Below are 26,410 nucleotides of genomic sequence, written 5' to 3' on the forward strand. Positions count from 1 at the left end.
GCTTCCTGAGAGTAGCCTTGCTGCTTCCAGAGAGTAGCCTTGGTGCTTCCTGAGAGTAGCCTTGGTGCTTCCTGAGAGTAGCCTTGGTGCTTCCTGAGAGTAGTCTTGGTGCTTCCTGAGAGTAGCCTTGGTGCTTCCTGAGAGTAGTCTTGGTGCTTCCTGAGAGTAGCCTTGGTGCTTCCTGAGAGTAGCCTTGGTGCTTCCTGAGAGTAGCCTTGGTGCTTCCTGAGAGTAGCCTTGACGCTTCCTGAGAGTAGCCTTGCTGCTTCCAGAGAGTAGCCTTGGTGCTTCCTGAGAGTAGCCTTGGTGCTTCCTGAGAGTAGCCTTGGTGCTTCCTGAGAGTAGTCTTGGTGCTTCCTGAGAGTAGCCTTGGTGCTTCCTGAGAGTAGCCTTGGTGCTTCCTGAGAGTAGCCTTGACGCTTCCTGAGAGTAGCCTTGGTGCTTCCTGAGAGTAGCCTTGACGCTTCCTGAGAGTAGCCTTGACGCTTCCTGAGAGTAGCCTTGGTGCTTCTTGAGAGTAGCCTTGGTGCTTCCTGAGAGTAGCCTTGGTGCTTCCTGAGAGTAGCCTTGACCCTTCCTGAGAGTAGCCTTGACGCTTCCTTAATGTGTGTGTGTGTGTGTGTGTGTGCACGTGCGTGTGGTCACCTAGTTGTGCTTGTGGGGGTTGAGGTCTGGCTCTCTGGTCCTGCCTCTAACTGTCAATCAACTGATGCACAGGTTCCTGAGCCTATTGGGTTCTATCATATATACACTTAAAACTGTGTATTGAGTCTGCTTCCACCATCACTTCCTAATGCATTTCATTTGTCAGTTACACTGACACTAAAAAAAAAAATCTCATGTCTCTGGCACATTTGGGCACTCAACTTCCACCTGAATCCTCTAGTGTGTGTGTGCCTCTTGTGTTAAATAGTCTGTCTTTATCAACCTTATCAATTCCTTTGAGAATCTTGTATGTGGTGAACATGTCCCCCTTACTCTTGTCTTCCAGCAATGTGAGGTTTAATTCTTGTTGTCTCTCCTCGTTGCTCATACTCCTCAGTTCGGGTACTAGTCTGGTGGCAAACCTTTGAACCTCTTCCAGTTTAGTATCATGTTTGACTAGATATGGACTCCATGTTGGAGCTGCATACTCCAGGATTGGTCTGACATACGTGGTATACAAAGTTCTGAATGACTCCTTACACACGTTTTTAAAGACAGTTCTTATATTGGGCAACTGCTAATGTTATTCTCTTGATATGGGCTTCAGGGGACAGGTCTGGATTGATATCAACCCCCTGGTCCTTCTCTCTCTATGATTCTTGACAATTTTTATCTCCCAAATGATACCTTGTTTCTGGCCTCCTGCTCCCTTCACATATCTTCATTACATTACATTTGCTTGGGTTAAACTCTACGAACCATTTGTTGGACCATTCCTTCAGTTTGTCTCAAGTAAGCCTCAAGCTGTCCTCCTCTGTCTTTGTCCTTCTCATAATTTTGGAATCGTCAGCAAACATTGAGAGGAATGAGTCAATACCCTCTGGGAGATCATTTACATATATCAGAAACAGGATAGGTCCGAGTACAGAGACCCGTGGAACGCCAGTGGGGACTTCTCGCCAATCTGAGGTCTCAACCCTCAATGTAACTCTCTGCTTCTTATTGCTCCCTTATCCACTGGAGCAAACTACCAGTTACTTCTGCGTATTTACCCAGCTTATGCACCAGCCTCTTATGGGGTACTGTGTCAAAGGCTTCCCGACAGTCCAGGAAAAAGCAGTTCGCCAATCCTTATCTTTCTTGCTTAATCTTTGTCATCTGATCGTAAAATTCTATTAAGCCTGTGAGGCAAGATTTACCCTCCCTGAACCCATGTTGACAGTGTCACAAAGTATCTTCTCTCCAGATGTGTTACTAGGTTTTTTTTCTCACGATCTTCTCTATCGCCTTGCATGGCATACAAGTTAAGGACACTGGCATGTAGTTCAGTGCCTCTAGTCTGTCACCCTTTTTGTATATTGGGACTATATTAGCCGTCTTCCATATATCTGGTAGGTCTTGTCTCCAGTGACCTCTTAAACACTATGGAGAGTGGCGAGCAAAGTGCTTCTGCACACACTTTCAAGACCCATGGTGAGATTCCGTCTGCACCAACAGCTTTTCTGACGTCCAGATCTAGCAGATGCCTCTTAACTCCTATCTCTCGTAATTTCAAACACTTCAAAACCTGTCTGGTTTACTGCCTCCTCTCCTAGCGCAGTGACTTCACTTCGTTCTACTGTGAAGACCTCCTGGTACCTCTGGAGTTCTTCACTCACCACTTTGTCATTCTTTGTGTACCTGTCCTTACCCGTTCTGAGTTTCATCACTTGTTCTTACACTGTTGCTTTCCTCTTGATTTGACTGTGGAGTAGCTTTGGTTCGGTCTTGGCTTTATTTTCTATATAATTTTCATACTTTTTCTCTGCTTCTTTTCTCACACTAACATTCTCATTCCCGGTTCTCTGGTATCTCTTTCTGCTTTCTGGTGTTCTGTTATTTCGTAAGTTCCTCCACGCCCTTTTGGTCAGTTCCTTTGCTTCCATACATGCCTTATTAAACTACAAATTTTTCCTTTGCTTCTCGGGTTTTTTCCTTTTGGTCCGGGATAAACCTGTTTACTGCCTCCTGACACTTTTGAGGACATAGTTCATCATGTCATGTACGGACTTTATTCTGAGTTCAGTGTCCCATGGTATATCCCTTAGGAGTTTTCTCATCTCATAATTTTCCTTTCGGTACTGCAGCCCTTTGATTCCTAGTTCTTTTTTGGGGAGATAAATCCTAGCTCTACTAGGTACTCAAAGATCAATATAGGGTGATCACTCATTTCCAAGGGGGCTTCCAACTTAACTTCCCTTATATCCGACTCATTTAGGGTAAATATGAGATCAAGCATGGCTAGTTCATCTTCTCCCCTCACACTCTTGTCAGTCCCTAGATATGTTAGCTTAGAAAGCTTCTTGTTGCCATGTCCAGCAGCTTAGCTCTCCATGTGTCTGGCCCTTCATATGGGTCTCTGTTCTCCCAATCTATCTTCTCGGGGTTGAAGTCTCTCATGATTAGTAGTCCGGATCCGTTCCTGTTAGCGACAGAAACTTCTCTCACTATTATATTAATGGTGACCATATTGTTTCTATCATATTCCTGTCTGGTTCTTCTGTTATTTGGTGGAGGGGGGGGGGAATTATATATATATATATATATATATATATATATATATATATATATATATATATATATATATATATATATATATATATATATATATATATATATATATATATATATATATTATATATATATATATATATATATATATATATATATATATATATATATATATATATATATATATATATATATATATATATATATGACTACTACTATAAGTTTTTGTCCTCCAATTGCTATGATGCCAGTTATGTAGTCACTGAAACCTTCACAGCCTTGAATAACCATCTCCTCAAAACTCCAGCCTTTCCACCAGCAGAGCTACACGACCTCCTTCTCTTCCTTCTGTCTTTCTTCATTACATAGTAATCCTACAGAAGCACTGCATTTGTTATGGTCTTCGTTAGCTTTGTTTTTGTGAGTGCTATTATGTATGGGTTTTCTTGTAGTACCCATTATCCAAGTTCACTTGTTTTATTTGTAATCCCATCTATGTTAGTGTACATTGCCTTGAAGCTCACTTTTTTCTGTTCGTTCTCATGTTCCATTCTTTGTGAGCTTTCTGCTGATGGAGAAAGTTTCACGCATAGTGAAGTTGTCCGGATCATCCACTTTCATGCTGTTTATTGGGGTGCTAAACATGTCCTTATACTACTTTTTTAGGATTTCACTAATTTCTTTGTCATCCTCAGTGTATGAACCTTCACTTGTACGAATAGGTCCAATACTGGCAGGGGTTTTTGCTTTTGATTTAGCATATGTGAAGAAATATTTTGGATTTTTACTTATTTAATGAATTGCTTTCTGTTCTAGTTGCCTTTCTTCAATCTGATATGAATGCTTCAGTCTCTGCTAGATTTCTTCAATCTCCCTGATGAAATTATTCCTTCTTTGTAAGGAAAGTCGTGTATGCTTAATTAAAGCATTTTCTTTATTTTTTTCCTTATTCTATAGTGTCGTGTGCGCTCTCTTTCTACGTTGGACCTCTTTCTGACTTTCTTCAGAGGAACATGTTTCAGACAGAATTCAAATGCTAAACATAATCTCACTCCATAAATTCTCTTGTGTCAACTACATTTACAAAACCCTGTTCTTAAATGCAAATCCTGCTCTGAAACTCTTCCTGGACAGATGTAATAGGACCCATTATCACCACACCAGAAATAAATATATCTTTGATATCCCCAGAGTTAAATTTAATCTGTGAAAACACTCTATGCAAATAAAGGGACCCAGTTTATGGAACTCACTCCCTATTGAATTGAAAAGCTGTCCAACTTTTACATCATTCAAAATCAATACTAAAAAGTACCTAATTTCATCTTCATAGTTTTTCACCTTTTGCCTTAAAATTGCACTGTATCTATTGCTACCCAATCTCCCAACCTTTATGTTCCCAATTTGAACATCTTTACCATTGTGATCATTGCTGTCTTCTTATATGTGCTGCCAATCTGCTGTATGGTGTTTATTAATCTTGTTTATCTGTATCTATTGCTACCCAGTCTCCCAATCTTTATGCACCCAATCTGAGCATCTTTACCATTGTGATCATTGCTGTCTTATATGTGCTCTCAATCTGCTGTATGGTGTCAATTAATCTTGTTTAAATTTCCAATCAAGCTATCAGTGTAATCAATCATAGCTTTAATATACAATGTGCTTTAATATACTTACTAAGCTCTCTCATCTCATTTTTCTCTTGCAATGTATTTGTTATCAATTATCAATTCTGATAGAAATTACCTACTTAAAATTATCTGTTAGATTAAGGACCTGCCCGAAACGCTGCGCGTACTAGTGGCTTTACAAGAGTGTAAATACTGTACTATCCAATGTATTCTCACAAACCCACTGTACCTTCTTGTATATAAATAAATAAATAAATAAATAAATAAATAAATAAATAAATAAATAAATAAATAAATAAATAAATAAATAAATAAAATGCTTCAGAAGTCAGTTTTTTCTATTCCTTGTGTAGGATTTGTATTACTTAGAACAGTGTCCCATTGAATGTTTGTAAGTTCCCTGTTTATTTTCTCCCAGTCTATTAATATTAAAATTGAATTTACTGAGTAACAACTCTCGCTTGAGCATTGTTTTAGGTTTATTCTGAGTAATGATGGTAGTTTGCATTTCAATGAGCTTGTGATGTGAGTATGTGGTATCTAAGATTGTAATGTCCCCGATTATGTCTTCATTGTTTGTAAAGACCAGATCTAGAATATTTTTGTTCCTAGTTGGCTCTGATATCTGCTTGTTGCGTGAAAATTTGTCACAGATTCTAAGTAGTTCTCTAATCTTTGGTTGCTTATGTCCAGATAGATTTTCTGGTATAATATTTTTGTTTGCTGCTCTCCATATTAGACTAGGCAAGTTGAAGTCACCTAAGAAAATAATATCAGGTATCAATTAATATCAGGTATAAATAATATCAGGAATCATTTATCAAGGCCATTTTGTTTATCTGTTCTGTGAATTCCTCAGCAGTTGCATCTGGCGGTTTGTATATTAGAATAATAACTAACTTTATTTTCTAAATTTTTACTCCCAGTACCTACCTCTACCACCTCATCTGTAGAATTAAGGAGCCCGAGCAAACAAGGTCTTCCCTAATATACATACCCGCTCATCCATGTGACCTATTTACCCTATCACACCTGTATTGATTATATCCTGGTATCCTGGGAGGTGGGGAGACAGGAAGGGTATAGGATGTAGGGGAAGGTGGGGACTGGGAGGGAAAGGGGGGAGGAGGGACATGGTGGGAATGGGGGAGGGGTAACAGGGTGGGAATTGGGATTTTGCCTGAGCATTTGAGTGGGGGCAGGGAGGGTTGAGTGGGGGCAGGGAGGGTTCGTGTTGGGAGGGTTTCTATGCAGAGGGTGGTGGTGTATCGACGTACGTGTATTCATCTAGTTACTTTCACCTAGTTGTGCTTGCAGGGGTTGAGCTCTGCTCTTTCGGCCCGCCTCTCAACTGTCAATCAACTGTTACTAACTACTATTTTTTTTCACCACACACACACACACACACACACACACACACACACACACACACACACACACACACACACACACACACACACACACACACACACACACACACACACACACACACACACACACAAACACACACACACACACACACACACACACACACACACACACACACACACACACACACACACACACACACACACACACACACACACACACACACACACACACACACACACACACACACACACACACACACACACACACACACACACACACACACACACACATGCACACACACACACACACACACACACACACACACACACACACACACACACACACACACACACACACACACACACACACACACACACACATGCACACACACACACACACACACACACACACACACACACACACACACACACACACACAAACACACACACACACACACACACACACACACACACACACACACACACACACACACACACACACACACACACACACACACACACACACATAAACACACTAAACTTCTTCCCGCTAAACTTCTCAAGTTTTGTTTGTTTATTTCTTGGATGATTAAGAGGTATGTTGAGCCATTCACCTCTTCATCTCACTCCACATAAACACGTGGTCAGACAAGCCTCCAGATGTTCCACTCTCAGACCACACACATGTTAACACACTTCTCATAACAAACACTTAGTCATTTAAACTTTGTGAACAATTTCATCTCTTACTCTTCCTTTTACTTTTCATGTGTGTAAAATATGTATTATTAGTGCATAGGTCTTTCACTGCATAAATATTTCAATATACATGAATTGTCAACAATAATTGAGGCTCCATTTCTACCCATTATGTCATTCTTGTGGGTCTGTTCCCTCTTTAGTAGTCACATTACCCATCACAACAAGTGAATGATTCCTAGGTATCATACCGGGGCTCACACCCTGAGCTGACCCCAAACTCTCTCATCCCTACTTATGACACGATACTTATACAGCAAAAGTGGCCACACACAAACCTGACTCTCACTGAAGACCTGAACGAGACGAGTAATTCCTTGCCCAATAAACTATTCTTTCCTTCTCGTTAACTCGTGCTTATATAATATTTACTTCACTTCACTCGCCTGTGTTCGTCCCCCATAAATCATTAACATAAACCTGTCATATACAACATTCCTTCATTAAAATGTTGAACCTTTCTAACTTTTTCGGATTCTGATTCATTCCTTTTACATTCCTTGCAGCAACCCCTCTGGGTCCTGGCCAGGTCCGAGTCCACACACACACACACACACACACACACACACACACACACACACACACACACACACACACACACACACACACACACACACACACACACACACACACACATACACACACACACACACACACAGTTGTGTGTGTTGAAGCAACTGAGTGAAAGAACATGGAGAAACTACAGAAATAACAGAACACCAGAGAGCAGGGAGAGATACCAGAGGGCCAGAAATGAGTACCTCAGAGTGAGGAGGGAAGCAGAGAGACAGTTTGAAAATGACATCGCGAGTAAAGCCAAGACCCAACCAAAGCTGCTCCACAGCCACATCAGGAGGAAAACAGCAGTGAAGGAACAAGTGATGAAGCTGCGAAAAGCGGAGAACAGATACACAGAGACTGACAAGGAGGTGTGTGAAGAACTCAACAAGAGATTCCAGGAGGTCTTCACAATAGAACAAGAAGAAGCCCCTGCACTAAATGAGGAGGCGGCAAACCAAGCAACCTTGGAGGAATTTGACCTCACCAGTGATGAGGTCAAAAGGTGTCTGCTGGAGCTGGATGTGACAAAGGCTGTTGGGCCTGACAGAATCTCACCATGGATACTAAAGGAAGGTGCAGAAGCACTAAGTGTGCCACTCTCTATGGTGTATAACAGGTCACTGGAATCAGGAGACTTACCAGAAAGTTGGAAGACAGCTAACGTGGTGCCAATATACAAAAAGGGTGACAGGCAAGAGGCACTGAATTACAGGCCAGTTTCCTTAACTTGTATACCATGCAAGGTGATGGAGAAGATCGCGAGGAAAAGGCTCGTAGAGCATCTGGAGGAAAATAACTTTGTAACGCACCACCAACATGGGTTCAGAGATGGTAAATCGTGCCTCACAGGTTTAATAGAATTTTATGACCAGGCAACAAAAATTAGGCAGGAAAGAGAAGGGTGGGCCGACTGCATTTTCCTGGATTGCCAAAAAGCCTTTGACACAGTACTCCATAAAAGGCTGTTAAAAAAGTTGGAGCAACAGGCAGGAGTAAAAGGGAAGGTGCTCCAGTGGATAAGGGAGTACTTAAGCAACAGGAAACAGCGAGTAACGGTGAGGGGGGAGACATCAGAGTGGCGAGATGTCACCAGCGGAGTCCCACAGGGCTCAGTACTTGGACCCATCCTGTTTCTAATATATGTGAACGATCTTAGGGAGGATATAGACTCATTACTCTCAATGTTTGCTGATGATGCAAAAATTATGAGAAGAATCAAGACGGATGAAGATAGACAGTGACTACAGGATTACCTGGATAAACTGGAGGAATGGTCTAGAAAATGGCTGCTGAAGTTCAACTCGGGAAAGTGTAAAGTGATGAAATTAGGCGAAGGGAGCAGGAGGCTGAACACAAGGTATCATCTGGGAGGTGAAATCCTGCAAGAGTCAAATAGAGAGAAATACCTGGGGGTTGATATCATACCGAACCTGTCCCCAAAGGCACACATCAAAAGAATATCATCAGCGGCATATGCTAGACTGGCCAACATGGGAACTGCCTTTAGAAACTTGTGTAAGGAATCTTTCACAACCCTGTATACCACTTATGTAAGACCAATCCTGAAGTATGCAGCTCCAGCCTGGAGTCCATACCTAGTTAAACACAAGACAAAGTTAGAGAAGATTTAGCGGTATGCCACCAGGCTCGTCCCGGAACTGAGAGGATTGAGCTACGAGGAAAGGCTAAAGGAGCTGAACCTCACATCCCTGGAAAACAGAAGAGTAAGGGGAGACATGATAACCACCTACAAAATTCTCAGGGGAATTGACAGGGTGGACAAAGACAAACTCTTCAGCACGGGTGGGACACGAACAAGGGGACACAGGTGGAAACTTAGTACCCAGATGAGCCACAGAGACGTTAGAAAGAATTTTTTCAGTGTCAGAGTAGTTAATAAATGGAATGCACTAGGAAGTGATGTGGTGGAGGCTGACTCCATACACAGTTTCAAATGTAGATATGATAGAGCCCAGTAGGCTCAGGAATCTGTACACCAGTTGATTGACAGTTGAGAGGCGGGACCAAAGAGCCAAAGCTCAACCCCCGCAAGCACAATTAGGTGAGTACAATTAGGTGAGTACACAACCACACACAACTTTACAACTAGTAAATAGATAAACTATTTAACACTGGTGGGACGCGAACAAGGGGACACAGGTGGAAACTGAGTGCCCACATGAGCCACAGGGACGTTAGAAAGAACTTTTTCAGTGTCAGAGTAGTTAACAGGTGGAATGTATTAGGCAGTGATGTGGTGGAGGCTGACTCCAAACACAGTTTACAGTTTTAAATGTGGATATGACAAAGCCCAGTAGGCTCAGGAATCTGTACACCAGTTGATTGACGGTTGAGAGGTAGGACCAAAGAGCCAGAGTCCAACCCCCGCAAGCATAAATAGGTGAGTAAAAATAGGTGAGAACACGCACCCACACACACACACACACTAGGGGACCTGATAGCTGAGAGGACAGCGCTCTGTACTCGCAATTCTAGGGTCCAGATTCGATCCCGGCTGATGGTAGAAACAACATGGGCAGAGTTTCTTTCACTCTGATGCCCCTGTTACCTAGCAGTAAATAGGTACCTGGGAGTTAGAAGCTTTTACGGGCTGCTTCCTGGGGATGTGTGTGGGGAAAAAATGAGTTACTAGTCAGTAATAGTTGATTGGTTGCCAGTTGAGAGGCGGGCCGAAAGAACAGAGCTCAACCCTCACAAGCACAACTAGGTGAATACACGGTGGAGTGCTGAGTGGACAGCACTAAGGACTCGTAATCCTGTGGACCGAGGTTCGATCCCCTCCGATGGCGGAAAACAAATGGGCAGAGTTTCTTTCACACTAACACTTGTTCACCTAGCAGTAAATAGATACCTGGCAGTTAGATAGCTGCTAGGGGGCTGTTTCCTGTGTACTCACCTATTTGTGCTAGCGGGGGTTGAGCATTGGCTATTTGGTCCCGCTTCTAAACTGTCAATCAACTGGTGTACAGATTCCTGAGCCTACTGGGCTCTGTCATATCTACATTTGAAACTGTGTATGGAGTCAGCCTCCACCACATCACTGCCTAATGCATTCCACCTGTTAACTACTCTGACACTGAAAAAGTTCCTTCTAACGTCCCTGTGGCTCATGTGGGTACTCAGTTTCCACCTGTGTCCCCTTGTTCGCGTCCCGCCAGTGTTGAATAGTTTATCCTTGTCTACCCGGTCGATTCCTCTGTGTGTGTGTGTGTGCGTGTGCGTGTGTGTGTGTGTGTGTGTGTGTGTGTGTGTGTGTGTGTGTGTGTGTGTGTGTGTGTGTGTGTGTGTGTGTGTGTGTGTGTGTGTGTGTGTGTACTCACCTAGTTCTCACCTAGTTGTGTTTGCGGGGGTTGAGCTCTGACTCTTTGGTCCCGCCTCTCAACCGTCAATCAACAGGTGTACAGATTCCTGAGCCTATCGGGCTCTGTCATATCTACACTTGAAACTGTGTATGGAGTCAGCCTCCAGCCTGTGTGTGTGTGTGTGTGTGTGTGTGTGTGTGTGTGTGTGTGTGTGTGTGTGTGTGTGTGTGTGTGTGTGTGTGTGTGTGTGTGTGTGTGTGCGTGTGTCTGTGTGTGTGTGTGCGTGTGTGTGTATGTGTGTGTCTGTGCTTACCTAATGGTACTTACCTAATTGTGCTTGCGGGGGTTGAGCTCTGGCTCTTTGGTCCCGCCTCTCAATTGTCAATCAACTAATGTACAGGTTCCTGAGCCTACTGGTCTCTATCATATCTACACTTGAAGCTTTGTATGGAGTCAGCCTCCACAACATCACTTCCTAATGAATTCCATTTGTCTACTACTCTGCCATTGAAAAAATTCTTTCTAACGTCTCTATGGCTCATTTGGGCACTCAATTTCCACCTGTGTCCCCTAGTGCATGTGCCCCTTGTGGTAAATAGTCTGTCTTTATCTACCATATCAATTCCTCTGAGAATGTTGTATGTGGTGATCAGGTCCTCCTCTAACTCTTCTGTCTCCCAGTGACGTGAGGTTTAATTCCCGTAGTCTCTTCTCGTAGCTCATACCCCTCAGTTCGGGTACTAGTCTGGTGGAAAACCTTTGAACCAGTTAATGTGTGTGTGTGTGTGTGTGTGTGTGTGTGTGTGTGTGTGTGTGTGTGTGTATTCACCTAGTTGTGTTTGCGGGGGTTGAGCTTTACTCTTTCGGCCCGCCTCTCAACTGTCAATCAACTGTTTACTAACTACTTTTTTTCCCCCACACCACACACACAGGAAGCAGCCCGTGACAGCTGACTAACTCCCAGGTACCTATTCATTGCTAGGTAACAGGGGCATTCAGGGTGAAAGAAACTTTGCCCATTTGTTTCTGCCTGGTGCGGGAATCGAACCCGTGCCACAGAATTACGAGTCCTGCGCGCTATCCACCAGGCTACGAGGCATACACACACATGTGTGTGTGTGTATGCCTATAGCATATAGCGAAAAAAGACCGAACCAAAACTGCTCCAAAGTCACATCAGGAAGAAAACAACAGTGAAAGAACAAGTCATGAAACTAAAACAAGTGAGGACAGGTACAAAGAGAACGACAAAGAGGTGTGTGAAAAATTCGACAAGAGATTCCAAGAGGTCATCGCAGTGGAATGAGGAGAAGACCCTGAAGTTGGAGAGGTGGCAGTAAACCAGGCAGCCTTGGAAGGGTTAGAAATTACCAGAGATGAGGTTAAGAGGCATCTGTTGGATCTGGACGTGAGAAAGGCTGTTGGACCGGACGATATCTCACCATGGGGTACTGAAAGAGTGAGTGTAGAAGCACTTTGCTTGCCACTCTCCATAGTGTATAGTAGGTCACTGGAGACGGGAGACCTACCAGAAATATAAAAGGCAGCTAATGTAGTCCCAATATACAAAAGGGCGACGGAGAAGAGGCACTAAACATCAGATCATTGTTCCTAACTTTTATACCATGCAAAGTGATGGAGATCATGAGGAAAAACCTAGTAGCACATCTGGAGAGAAGGGACTTTGTAACACACCACAAACATATGGGTTAAGGTATGGCAATTCTTGCCTCACAGATTTAATAGAATTCTACGACCTGGTGACACTGATTAGGCAAGAAAGAGACGGGTGGGCACATTGTATTTTCTTTGACTGCTGTAAAGCCTTTGACACAGTACCCCTACCGTGCAGTTACCTTGCCATGATTTTGGGGCTCAACGTCCCTGTGGCCCGTCCTCAACCAGGCCACCTGGTTGCTGGACTGGTCAACCAGGCTGTTGGACGTGGCTGCTCGCAGCCTGATGTATGAATCACAGCCTGGTTGATCAGGTATCTTTTGGAGGTGCTTATCAAGTTCACTCTTGAATACTGTGAGTGGTCGGCCAATTCTGCCCCTTATGTTTAGTGGAAGCGTGTTGAACAGTCTCGGGCCTCTGATGTTGATAGAGTTCTCTCTCAGAGTACCTATTGCACTTCTTCTTATCAACGGAGGTATCCTGCACATCTTGCCATGCCTTCTGGTCTCATGTGGTGTTATTTCTGTGTGCAGGTTTGGGACCAGCCCTTCTAATATTTTCCACGTGCAAATTGTTATGTATTTCTCCCGCTTGCGCGCAAGAGAATACAGATTTCAGCATATTAGTCAGTCCCAATAGTTTAGATTTTTACTGAGTGAATTCTAGCAGTAAAGGATTTCCGCACGCTCTCCAGGTCAGATATTTCTCCAGCTTTGAAAGGGGCTGTCATTGTGTAACAGTTTTCCACTCTAGACAGCACTAGTGTCTTGAAGAGTATCATCATCGGTATAGCATCTCAAGTTTGAAAAGTTCTAGTTATCCAACCTGTCAATTTTCTTGCAGCAGTGACGGTTACTTTATGGTGTTCTCTAAAGATAAGGTCTTCCGACATGAGTATACCCAAATTCTTTACTATGTTTTTTCGTTCTCAGGTATGATATGACTGTGTTTTGTTCGTGGTTTCTGTTTTTATATTTTCACTTTGTCCATAGCGCAGGAGCTGGAACATATCTTCATTAAATACCATTATTTTCTGTATCCAATTGAAAGACTTGTTTTACATCTGATTTGGAGGTTTGCTGTGTCCTCTATGTTGTCTACTCTCAAAAAGATCCTATTGTCATCTGCAAAGGATGATTCAGTACTATAGTTTGTGTCCTTGTCTATGTCCGATATGAGGATGAGAAAGCATTCTGGAGCAAGCACAGTTCCCTGGGGGGACTGAGCTCTTCACGGGTATTTTGTTGACTATTACACATTGATTTCTGTTAGGCATAAAATTGTAGATCAATCTGCCTATTTTTCCGGTAATTCCTTTTGAACTCATTTTGTGTGTAATAATACCATGGTCACATTTGTCGAAGGCTTTTGCGAAATCTGTGTAAATTACATCAGCGTTTTGTTTGTCTTCCATGGCATCAAAGGCCATGTCATAGTGGTCCAGCAACTGTGATAGGCAAGAGCGCCCTGTTTTGAAACCATGTTGTCCGGGGTTATGGAAAAGCTGTGATATCATGTATTTTGTGCTCTTACTTCTTAGCACTCTTTCAAAGATTTTTATGATGTGTGATGTTAGTGCTATCGGTCTGTAATTTTTTGCCTCTGCCTTATTTCCTACTTTATGGAGTGGTGCTATCTCTGCTGTTTTTAGTATGTCAGGGATAACGCCAGTATCTAGGCTTTTATCTCCAAACAATGTGAAGGGCCTGCAATAGTGTTTTTTACAGTTATTGATGAATATAGTGTTCGAAGAATCGGGGCCTAGTGCAGAATGCATAGGCATACTGTCTATGCCCTAGAAACACAAACTGTAACTGTCTATTTTATGCTTGTTACAACTTGTAATAAAGTTGTTACATCTTGGCTTAACATGTTTATGACGTATTAGAACGTTGTTACAACTTGTTATATTGGTTGTTATAACTGGTTAGGAGGGGTTAAAACTTGTTCGAACGTTGTAGCAACGTCTTAGTTTCGGTGTGTGATTGGCGGGTGGCTTCTTCAAAATCCAGTGGGGATAGGGTGACATCTGATATATGATTTGATGTTGATATCACATCCATGAAAAATTAATTTGGGTTATCAATCTTCAGTGTGTTTAGTGGCTCGCTGAAAATAGAGTCGTACTGATTCCTCAGTATTTCACTCATTTCTTTGTGGTCATCTGTGAAAGTTCCATCTCCCTTTTGTAGGGGCCCGATACTATCTTGAGGTTATCTTGAGATGATTTCGGGGCTTTTTAGTGTCCCCGCGGCCCGACCAGGCCTCCACCCCCAGGAAGCAGCCCGTGACAGCTGACTAACACCCAGGTACCTATTTTACTGCTAGGTAACAGGGGCATAGGGTGAAAGAAACTCTGCCCATTGTTTCTCACCGGCGCCTGGGATCGAACCCAGGACCACAGGATCACAAGTCCAGCGTGCTGTCCGCTCGGCCGACCGACTCTCGGCCGAAACTACTAGATGTAGTTTTTTTCCTTGATTTTGCATAGGACCACAAATCTTTCGGATTTCTCTCTCTTTCACTGGTGGCCTTTTGCTCTCTTTGTCTCTCGTGGATTTTGTATGATACTTGTAGCATTAGTTCAATCGTTTCTATTTCTCTACCTAGCCCCCATCGGTGTTCTTGAGATAAGGTGTGACTCTCAAGTTGTTCCGTGATTCGTTTTCTTCGCCATATAGAGGGAGCGCCGTTCCCGTTCCAATATGTATCTCCTGCTCTCTTTTCTTAGGGGTATGCGGTTAGAACATATTTCTAGTGCTACTGAGCTTAATTTTTTCCAGGCACTAGTTCAGGTTTGCCTTTTCTAGTTGTTCTTTGCAGCTTATTTAAGTAAGGTCTTGGTTTATGTGCTCTCAATTAATCTGTTTATTATTAAAATTTAATTTGCTGAATTCTCCTCCTTTGTGATTCGGGTTTGGTTGTGCAGGTCTACTTCCATGCTTGTGAGAACTTCAATCAAGTTGTGATCTGAGTAACAGGCATTTGTAATCATTATGTTCCTGATTAATTCATCATTACTAGTGAAAATGACGTGCAGCGTGTTCTCTTTCCTAGTTGGTTCTACTATTTGTCGGTTTAAAGTAAAACTATCTCACATCCGAAGCAGGTCATTTGCATGTGACTGCTCATTTAGGCTGCTTCCAGGTATTCTCTCGGATATAACCGTATTAGTTAGTTTCTTCCATTTTAGGTGCTGTAGGTTGAAATCTCCAAGCAGGATAAATTTGTCTGGATTTGTGAGTTTTTCTATGCAGTGTTCTATTGTCATTAGTTGTTCTTTAATCTGCTGAAGATTTGCTTCCAGTGACTTATATACAAGGACAATAACTACATTTAGGATCTTTATTTTGATTATCAGCATTTCTACCATATCGTTTGTGGAGTTTAGCAGCTCAATGCAGATGAGTGTATCTTTGATGTACAGGCTGACCGCACCCTCGTAGTGGCCTCGTAGCCTGGTGGATAGCGCGCAGGACTCGTAATTCTGTGGCGCGGGTTCGATTCCCGCACGAGGCAGAAAGAAATGGGCAAAGTTTCTTTCACCCTGAATGCCCCTGTTACCTAGCAGTAAATAGGTACCTGGGAGTTAGTCAGCTGTCACGGGCTGCTTCCTGGGGGTGGAGGCCTGGTCGAGGACCGGGCCGCGGGGACACTAAAGCCCCGAAATCATCTCAAGATAACCTCAAGATAACCCTGTGGTCTGTGTTTCCTGTCACATCTGAAAAGATTGTGCTCCGAAATGCATATGTCACCATCATATTAGTCCTTTGTGTGGGTTTCTGTTAGGGATGCTAACACTGCTCTTGCCTCATGTAAAAGGCCAGCTATGAAATGAACTTTGTTAGATTTGCGTGTTTTTATACCCTGGATGTTGGCAAATAAAAATGATGTTATCGTGTTTGTGGAAGTGCTGGATGCTTTACTTGGTGGTTATATCTGAAGCTCTGGTAGGGAGGCCACTATGTTTGTGTCCTCTCTAGCATTTGACCGAGTTGGTGGTAGAGTCTGGACATTTTTAGGCATTTTTCTCTTCTCTTGCTAAAATATCAACCTGGTATATAGAGTTGTGGCTGTTTTCATAGTGGCGGTATGTCGGTTTTATTTGCCTGGTATCTCTTATATGAAAAGCTGAACATTCTGTGTTATTTTTTTTTTCTTATTTAAAGAGTTCTTACAAAGTTCTGGGTGGAAAAAATCAGAGCTTTTGGTACATTTACCTGTACGAAGATGGTTTCTGTCCTTTCTAGGGTGATTGTATTTACATATTCCATTTGTTCTTCCTGATATCCATCTTTAAAGATAACACATATGTAATATCAACAGGTTTTGGGTCCTTGTTTTGTTTTTCTCTTTGCCCCACCCTCGCACCGAGACCATGCCCGATCCTGGTGCCGAGACCACGCCTGATGCTGGTGCCGAGACCACGCCTGATCCTGGCGCTGAGACCACGCCTGATGCTGGTGCCGAGACCACGCCTGATCCTGGCGCTGAGACCTCGCCTGATCCTGGTGCCGAGACCACACCTGATCCTGGTGCCGAGACCACGCCCGATCCTGGCGCCGAGACCACGCCTGATCCTGGCGCCGAGACCACGCCTGATCCTGGTGCCGAGACCACGCCTGATGCTGGCGCCGAGACCACGCCTGATCCTGGCGCCGAAACCTCGCCTGGCTCTAGCACAAAGACCGCGCCCGGCACTGGCACCGATACGGTGCCCGACCCTGGTGCCGATAAAGCGCCCGACCCTGGCGCTGATACCACGCCCATCCCTGGCATCGATAACGCGTCCGACCCTGACACCGATACCACGCCTATCCCTGGTACAGAAACTGTGCTTGGCTCTGTGCCAAAGACTGATTCTACCTGGGTGTAATGGACAATTTGTTTGAAAACATTTGAAATTTCTATGCATTTATTTAAAAGTCATTCTCAGTTCTCTGCAGGAGTTTTATCCAGAACTGCGATCATCTTCAAGAAAGTAATATTATCCTTTTTGCAGAAAAAGTACACAGAATGTTCTCTGAGACCAATTTCTCTTGCATTATTTGTCATGTTGGCACATTTTACTGTGTATGGCTGCTGAATAAAGTTGGCAATGAAAGCTCTGCTGGTAATCTACTTTCATGTGGCATTCTGTGCACATCTTTTCCAAAGATATTTTTACTGAAAACTTTTATTTAATAGTGGTGATGAAGGAGGTGGACCGGTAGATGATGTCCAGTGGGTGGGGATGCCAGCTAGTGGATGGGTGGGGGGGGGGGTGAGTGGGGGGGGTAGGGGGTGAGACCAGCCAGTGGATGGGGATGCCAGCCAGTGGGTACGGATGCTAGCCAGTGGATGGGTGGGGGCGTGAGAACAGTCAGTGTGCGGGGCTGCTAGCCAGTGAATGGGTGGGGGGGGAGGGGGTGAGACCAGCCAGTGGGTGGGGATGCCAGCCAGGGAATGGGGGGGGGGGGGGCGTGAGAACAGCCAGTATCATACCATCTATGTTCAGCCAGAACATACCATCTACCCCAACATCTTCCCCGCCGTATCCTTCCCCCACTAAACCCAATCCCAACTACTACTATTATTAATCGAATAATAAAGATTCGAGGCAACTACAGAAGCACCATACTGTCCCCCGAGCTCAAAGCGGCAGCCAAGAGCCTTCGTGAGAACAAGGAGATAGTCGTCAGGAGAGGTGGCAAGTCGCCAATATACGTCATTCGTAAAAAAGACGAATATCTGGCGAAAATGAACCTCATACTCTCTGACCAAACTAAATTCCAAAGGATAACGAAGGACACTACAGCCGAATTGAAAGCAAAGGTTAACAGATTGATCGAAACTGTGAACGCCAAGAAATCCGGACTCCACCTACCAAAGATTATTGGGGAATAAAAACCTGGGAATGCGTATGGAAATGTCAAGACACACAAGCCTGGAAACCCACTTCGGCCAATCATCAGCCAGATACCCACACCCACGTACAGACTGGCAAAGCGACTCAACGGCCTGCTGACTCCTTATGTTCCCTGCGCCTTCAGCCTGAAGTGTCCAAAGGAATTTGTTGACTTACTGCGGGGAACACAGGCCGCAGGGATAAGAGCCTCGTTGGACGTAGAATCACTGTTTACCAACGTACCTGTGGATGAAACAATCGGGATGATAGCGGACAAAGTGCATCGTGATCCGGCCTGTACTCCTCTTGACATACCAGAAAACATTCTAAGGAAACTGCTCCAAGCTTGTACTAAAGAGGCACCCTTCTTGAGCCCGGATGGGCACATGATAAGCAAGTAGATGGGGTCGCCATGGGTTCTCCCCTAGGTGTCCTGTTTGCAAACTTCTACATGGGTACCATCGAACAGAAGGTCTTAGTCGACATGAACTTGAAACCGGCCATATACTGCAGGTATGTTGACGACATTTTTACACAGGTACCTGATGTCAGACATCTGCAGGAGCTGAAGGAGGCATTTGAGCGGAATTCTGTGTTGCGTTTCACTTATGAGATGGAGAAGGATGGGAAGCTGCCCTTTCTAGATGTAACGGTCATAGAAAGGAGCGGAGGTTTCCACACTGCAGTCTACACTAATGAAAGAAACATAGGAATGTGCCTCAATGCCAACAGTGACTGCCCAGACAGGTACAAGAGGAGTGTTGTTAACACTTATGTCGACCGTGCTCTCAGCCACAGCTCAGGATGGAAGCAAGTCGATGAAGAACTCTGTAGGGTAAGGCAGGTCCTAGTCAACAACGGCTTCTCCAATGGTTTCGTTGAAGACATCATAAGAAGGAAGGTGAAACGCCATGCAACCTCTGAAGAGACAACTTACACAACACCTTTACCCGCTATTAGACTATTTTACAGGAACTTCTTTTCCACAGCTCATAAAACGGAGGAAAGGGTCCTGAAAGATATTGTTGATAGGAACGTTATCCCTACAGACAAAAATCAGAAGATACAATTGACGATTTACTATAAAATAAAAAAAAATGGCCAACCTACTCATGAGAAACTCTCCAGACACAAAGCAGAACGCTTTAAAAGAGACCAACGTCGTCTATGCCTTCAAATGCCCACTTGGGGACTGTAAGCCTCAAAGAACTCAGTACATAGGCAAGACAACAACATCTCTTTCCAGGCGATTAACGATGCATAAGCAACAGGGCTCCATTAAGGAACATATAATCTCTTCCCACAACCAGATCATCACCAGAGAAATCTTAACAAACAACACAGAAATCTTCGATAGATACAGCGATAGCAGGCGGCTTGACATCTGCGAGGCACTTCGCATCAAGAAGTCGACACCAGCAATCAACAGCCAATTAATGCACAACTATATTCTACCCACTTCAAGACTCCGCACCAATATAGAAGCATCAGGAAATATGGGCCAATACGCCCTTTGCAGTTACTTCCATCCTTCCCTTTAATTTACCCAATTTATACCCATTGTTTCGTGTTCTGTCCTGTGTTGAAAGTTTTGTTCACCTCATCCAAAACTGTTGTAACATATCACCTCACCCAAATGCGGGTATATAAGATGAAAACTGTTTAAATGATAGCATATAACTCTGTTTAGTGTCTACAGGTTATTGTTATCTGTGTGTAAGCTAAAGTCTTTGAAAATGTAATCAGTTATTACGAAACGCGTTCAAGTGTCGCGTCAGACGAGAAATAAAAATGAATTTTGAAGAATTGATTTTTCAATTACCATCGACAGTGAAAAGAAACATAAGAAATATTGAGAAAATTCGTGTTAGAATTATTAATCTTACTTTTTCGGTCATATTTAATATCTCTCTCTCTCTCTCTCTCTCTCTCTCTCTCTCTCTCTCTCTCTCTCTCTCTCTCTCTCTCTCTCTCTCTCTCTCTCTCTCTCTCTCTCTCTCTCTCTCTCTCTCTCTCTCTCTCTCTCTCTCTCTCTCTCTCTCTCTCTCTCTCTCTCTCTCTCTCTCTCTCTCTCTCTCTCTATATATATATATATATATATATATATATATGATATATATATATATATGTCGTACCTAGTAGCCAGAACGCACTTCTCAGCCTACTATGCAAGGCCCGATTTGCCTAATAAGCCAAGTTTTACTGAATTATTATATTTTCTCAAATTTTTTTCTTATGAAATGATAAAGCTACCCATTTCACTATGTATGAGGTCAATTTTTTTTATTGGAGTTAAAATTAACGTAGATATATGACCGAACCTAACCAGCCCTACCTAACCTAACCTAACCTATCTTTATAGGTTAGGTTAGGTTAGGTAGCGGAAAAAGTTAGGTTAGGTTAGGTTAGGTAGGTTAGGTAGTCGAAAAAACATTAATTCATGAAAACTTGGCTTATTAGACAAATCGGGCCTTGCATAGTAGGCTGAGAAGTGCGTTCTGGCTACTAGGTACGACATATGTATATATATATATATATATATATATATATATATATATATATATATATATATATATATATATATATATATATATATATATATATATATATATATATATATATATATATGTCGCCAAGTGTTTTACTACTAACCCATGGGGACTGCAATTACATTAAGTTATACTTACATTAAGCCTAGCATGTTGTCCACTGAGTGTAAACTGGTTGTTACCCACAGACGCTGTCCTCCTGGCTCGGCACGCTAGTCTACTCGTCTGTTGACCTTAGCAAGACTAACCTCCTCTCGATGCCGCACTCCGTCTCAAACTCCAGCCAGGTTAACGGGTTCCCTCGCGACCAACACACTGGTGACCTTGGTAATGGAGTTACTCATGGCATTCTGAATAAGGTCAGCCATGGTGCTGACAACAGGAATGAACACCACCACATAGTCAGCCATGGTGCTGACAACAGGAATGAACACCACAACACAGTCAGCCATGGTGCTGACAACAGGAATGAACACCACAACATAGTCAGCCATGGTGCTGACAACAGGAATGAACACCACCACATAGTCAGCCATGGTGCTGACAACAGGAATGAACACCACCACATAGTCAGCCCCAACATATCTCCAGGGACGGGTCGACCCAGGCTCTCATGCATTGATTTACCATTCACATTCCCGGTAAGTACTTGTCGTGTAGTTCACTGATGTTTATCTGGTGTTACAGTGTGCGAGTGTGGCCACAGCTGTAGTCAGCAGGACAAGAGTAGTCACGCTCTCTTCTGGCATGTTAGTGATTCTTAATCATCCTATTGAATGGGCTTCTAAAATAATCTTTTCCGTCTCTACTCTTCACAAACGCCGTCTTGTCAAGTCAGCTTTGATACACAAGCTACCCAGCATAAACCTTAGTCCTGGCTTTGTTGTTGTTGACTCTTCCCTTTCACAGTGCTTCTTGAATGCTCCAACCTTCTCAACAAACGTCGACTGACTTAAGCTTTGCCTCCTTTGTCTTTCTTTCCTTTCTTTCTCTTACTTTTGTTTTCTCTTCGCTATTTGGCCTCTTGCAGTTTTTCCTTATATATTTTTCCTTCCTGTTTTTCCAGCTTTTCTAATTTTTTCCTTTTAATATTCTTTTTTTCATTACTTCTTACTTTTCCTTTACTTTACCTGATGTTCTTATTGTTTCATTTTCTCTTTCTTTCCTTTCATCTTATTCTTAGCTCTCTTCTTATTATTATGATCCTCTTATTCTAACTTTCATCTTACTCTAAATTTTCACAATCTTATTCTTATCTTTCATCTTATTCTTTCCTTTAATCTTATTCTTTCCATTCATCTTATTCTTATCTTTCATTTTATTCTTTCCTTTCATCTTATTCTTATCTTTCATCTTATTATTTCCATTCATCTTATTCTTTCCAGTCATCTTATTCTTTTCTTTCATCTTATTTTTTCCATTCATCTTCTTTCCTTTCATCATATTCTTTCCATTCATCTTATTCTTCCCTTTCATCTCATTCTTCCCTTTCATATTATTCTTTCCTTTCATATTATTATTTCATTTCATTTTATTCTTATCCTTCATCTAATTCTTACTGTGAGATTTTTTTCGTTTCCCCAGACTGTTGTGCCTGCAGCAGTCACCATATGTTAGATATTAAGTCACTGCACATCCTCTCATGTGTACTCTATATATTTAAAACTCTGAACTGCAATATCAATCCTGACCTTAGAAGCTTCCTGGAAGGTTATAACAGAACTCATGGGTAACACACTAGAAACAAATACCTGTTTGACATTCCAAGAGTGCGACTTAATCAAACTAGAAATGCTTTACAAATCAAGGGACCCAGAATGTGGAATGACCTCCTTAATCATGTCAAAGGCTGTACCTCTCTCAACCAGTTTAAGAGTAAAACCAAGTACTACCTAATTAACTCCGTGTAACCTACCTTACCCCCTAAATGTCAACCCATGTCTTTTTTCTTTAAACAACGCTGTTTGATCTCTAACTTGTACAATTGATGATTTCTGCCATGTTCCCCGCTTTTTTATTTTTATTCCTTTTTTCAACACAATTTATACCTAATCCCAATTACTATTAAGTTTCAGTCTAAGTTTTTTCCACACCTTGCCCGAACACTATGCGTATTAGTGGTTTTAGGTATTGTATGTATTAGCTCTATCTATAAACCCAACTTTATGTTTGTAAATCAACTATGTATGTACTTTTCCTGAATAAAGAATTTGATTTTGAATTTTAATTTGAATTTAGGAGCCCTCTGTAGGTAGACCCTCTGGCAAGAGCTAGAACTATTAGGTATTCAAGAAGTGGGTAGAGCATCAGGCCTCACTTTCTCAAGTATTCCCTGTCGAGTTACGACCCCTCAGAGAGTGGCCTCCTCAAGACAGAGGTAAACCTATAGGTTAGCGAGTCTCGTTGGTCTTACCATTCACTATGTGCATGAGGTGCACTGAATGGTGAAGGTTCACATCATTTTGTTTGAAAGTTGATGAGTGCTATCATGGGCTCATATAAATTAGGTAAAAGTGTAATTGATAAAGAACCAGGTCTAACGGACAGATGGTGTAACGTTTAGCAAGTTTGTTTACACCTTAATAACTAGTATAACACATGGGAATCCTTTACTTTTATTAAAAGTGTCACATCAATTAGGTATTCAAACCATACACAGCAGGAATCGTTTCCCACCGCTCTGGTATGACGATACTCGACTCTCTTGCTTGAGTTACACAAAGTGAACTAATCTGAACATTGGTGAACACATTTGCAATTATTGCTTTGCGACGCTTGCAGTATCAGAACAACAATAATAATGCTACAATAAATTTACAATTATACTTTTTTCACAGAGATAATAAATAAATAATGCTGGTGACAAATCCTACTCTGATATGTGTTAAATCAAGCATGCCAGGTCACCCTCAGGGAGACAAGACACGCTCTGAAGGTTTCCACTCACACTCAGACACGAGTGAGGTGATAAACACTTTACAATCTCGACCTGATCACTGAAAAATCATTGCAACTTTAATGAGTTGTTTGTTTCAAGTGTTGGATGATTACAGGTAATCACCACACGAGACAAACTGTCATAGTGTCACTTACTATTTCTCTAATTATATAACTGCCTGTTATTCTTTTACGTGTCATTTTATATGTTGTTTACATTTGTCCAAACAAATTAAGCAGAATTTTTGCAACAATTCACTCAATAAAATTGGTTAAAAATAGACTTTAAAATAGAAAAGTTTCATACGCAGTCATGATAAAATATGTTCACTGTCACTATTAAATTTCACAGTTAAATATTGTGTACACTGTATATAATTTTGCATAATTTAATTTTTTTTGCAAGTGTTGACGTTCTTTCGTCAGGAACTTCGCCTCGCCGTCATTGATGAGGTGAGCGAAGGGGCTGGTACTAACGCAGCAGGACCCCCACCAAGCCTAGTGTGCCCTCAGGACAAGATGACTGTTGCTCTCCTCACACGCACACCGCCACGTTTTGACGCAAACTACTGGACGAAGGAAGCAAATGTACGCACCAACAGCCTCTGGGCCTTTTGGCCGTACCTCACTTTCAACATGGATAATCAAGGCTTTACTTATGTATGCTATCCTACTTTTGTGTAATGTTTTCTAAGGAAATATCTTAACATACCTGCATGAAGGTTAAGGGTCCAGGACCCGAGAATTCGTTCTACAAAACAAAAATATAGGTAATTATGTGGAGGACAAGGTAAAAATATATTTTTTTTATAACAGTTTCTCATCTTGGATTAAAAAGTCATGGCACTATTTTTGAAGTCATATTCATCCTAGAGAAACTGTCACTTAGATAATTACAATTTATAGGCTGTGAGCGTAGAGACTTAAAGAAAAATACAGGCAACAATACTTTTCACTTTCCTGTTACAGATTTTTTGCCTTTTGTGTATGCTTATGTGAAGGTAATTATGCTAACATAAGAACGTAGGTAACGTAGGGTAACAATCAATAAGGTAACAACCACAAGCCGGATCTAAATCTTGCTGCAGAGACAATTTTCCATGGAATACTCTTTTACCAGGGACTCAGGATAAATTATTATATATTGTTTATCTGATTTATATTCTGGATAAATTTTTTATTTATTCTGCATATTATCTATTGTTGTGTATATGAATGGGTATATAAGTTAGAATTGGAAACTGGAATAAATTTTGTTACCTTCAAAGCTGGTCAAGGCATCGAACTCGCGCACGGGTTTACAGTTTTAAGTATACATTAGTTAAACACAGTTTGCATTACATAAAACAATCGTTCCAGTGTAAGTCTTTTTAGTTTTTGTGTTATCAAAATGTAAAACGCTCCAGAAACGATACTTATGACTTGTGGGTCTGGAAAGTAGGGTGGTGGAGTCGGCTACTCTAGGTCGCAGTCATTAATATTGGCTTGAACGACAATAGACTTGTGTCTGGTGTTATGCTTCAGTCTTGCCACATCAGCATAACAAGTCCATGCAGTCTTATTTTGTGGAGCATAAAGTTGTTTTCAAAGCCATTTTTTTTTGTAAACACACTCGTATTCTAATTTGGATAAGGAACAGTAGGGGAAAATCTTTTAGCACATTCGGGTAGAGTGATTGTCAGCCGTGGTTGTTAAACTTGTTTTTCAGTGGTCTCCTGGATGGTGTTACTAAAACCGGAAAACCATTGTGTGGTACTTAAGGTTCTTACAATAACCATGGAATTTGTTCATATTAAACCAAATCAAATCAAAGGCTTTATTCACAAATGACTGTACATATATAATTGGAAAATTTACATACAAACTATAATACATCGTTACATAAGAATCACAATGACATCACGGCATGTGGACGTTGTCATTGCCAGAATTATAAACTTTATTCGTAACATCTGCTGAGTAGTATGGTCGTCGTAACTTACCGTAACAACTGTTGAGTAGTACGGTCGTCGTAACTTACCGTAACAACTGTTGAGTAGTATGGTTGTCGTAACTTACCATACCAACTGTTGAGTAGTATGGTTGTCGTAACTTACTGTAACAACTGTTGAGTAGTATGGTCGTCGTAACTTACTGTAACAACTGTTGAGTAGTATGTTCGTCGTAACTTACCGTAACAACTGTTGAGTAGTATGGTCGTCGTAACTTACTGTAACAACTGTTGAGTAGTATGTTCGTCGTAACTTACCGTAACAACTGTTGAGTAGTATGGTCGTCGTAACTTACTGTAACAACTGTTGAGTAGTATGTTCGTCGTAACTTACCGTAACAACTGTTGAGTAGTATGGTCGTCGTAACTTACCGTAACAACTGTTGAGTAGTATGTTCGTCGTCACTTACCGTACCACCTGTTGAGTAGTATGGTCGTCGTAACTTACTGTAACAACTGTTGAGTAGTATGTTCGTCGTAACTTACCGTAACAACTGTTGAGTAGTATGGTCGTCGTAACTTACCGTA

The 26,410-nt window shown here is 42.1% G+C and overlaps 2 protein-coding genes across 7 annotated transcripts in view; both read left to right on the forward strand.

Annotated features, from left to right (window-relative positions):
• The window catches only part of LOC123767771 (glutaminase kidney isoform, mitochondrial), a 188,314-nt gene that overhangs the window by 18,480 nt on the left and 143,424 nt on the right, over positions 1-26,410 (forward strand). For 4 of the 6 annotated variants that reach the window (XR_011223924.1, XM_045757814.2, XM_045757815.2 and 1 more), the window contains exons 2-3: positions 21,144-21,596; positions 24,319-24,552. Coding sequence is in view for 5 of the 6 variants with exons in the window: in XM_045757814.2 (XP_045613770.2) it covers positions 21,213-21,596; positions 24,319-24,552 (618 nt within the window). In the remaining variant the exon portion in view is untranslated. The remainder of the gene's footprint in view (positions 1-21,143; positions 21,597-24,318; positions 24,553-26,410) is intronic. The other 2 variants (XM_045757817.2, XM_069310331.1) reach the window with 1 other exon arrangement.
• Positions 16,898-17,395, forward strand: LOC138355336 (small proline-rich protein 3-like). The gene has a single exon (XM_069310215.1). It carries the CDS (start codon positions 16,898-16,900, stop codon positions 17,393-17,395), a length of 498 nt encoding a protein of 165 aa, XP_069166316.1.

The sequence above is a fragment of the Procambarus clarkii genome, chromosome 67, assembly GCF_040958095.1.
Source record: "Procambarus clarkii isolate CNS0578487 chromosome 67, FALCON_Pclarkii_2.0, whole genome shotgun sequence".
Lineage (NCBI taxonomy): Eukaryota > Metazoa > Arthropoda > Malacostraca > Decapoda > Cambaridae > Procambarus > Procambarus clarkii.

Coding starts and splice junctions, on each gene's coding strand:
- LOC138355336 (XM_069310215.1), top strand. CDS start 16,898: ATGCCCGATCCTGGTGCCGAGACCACGCCTGATGCTGGTGCCGAGACC.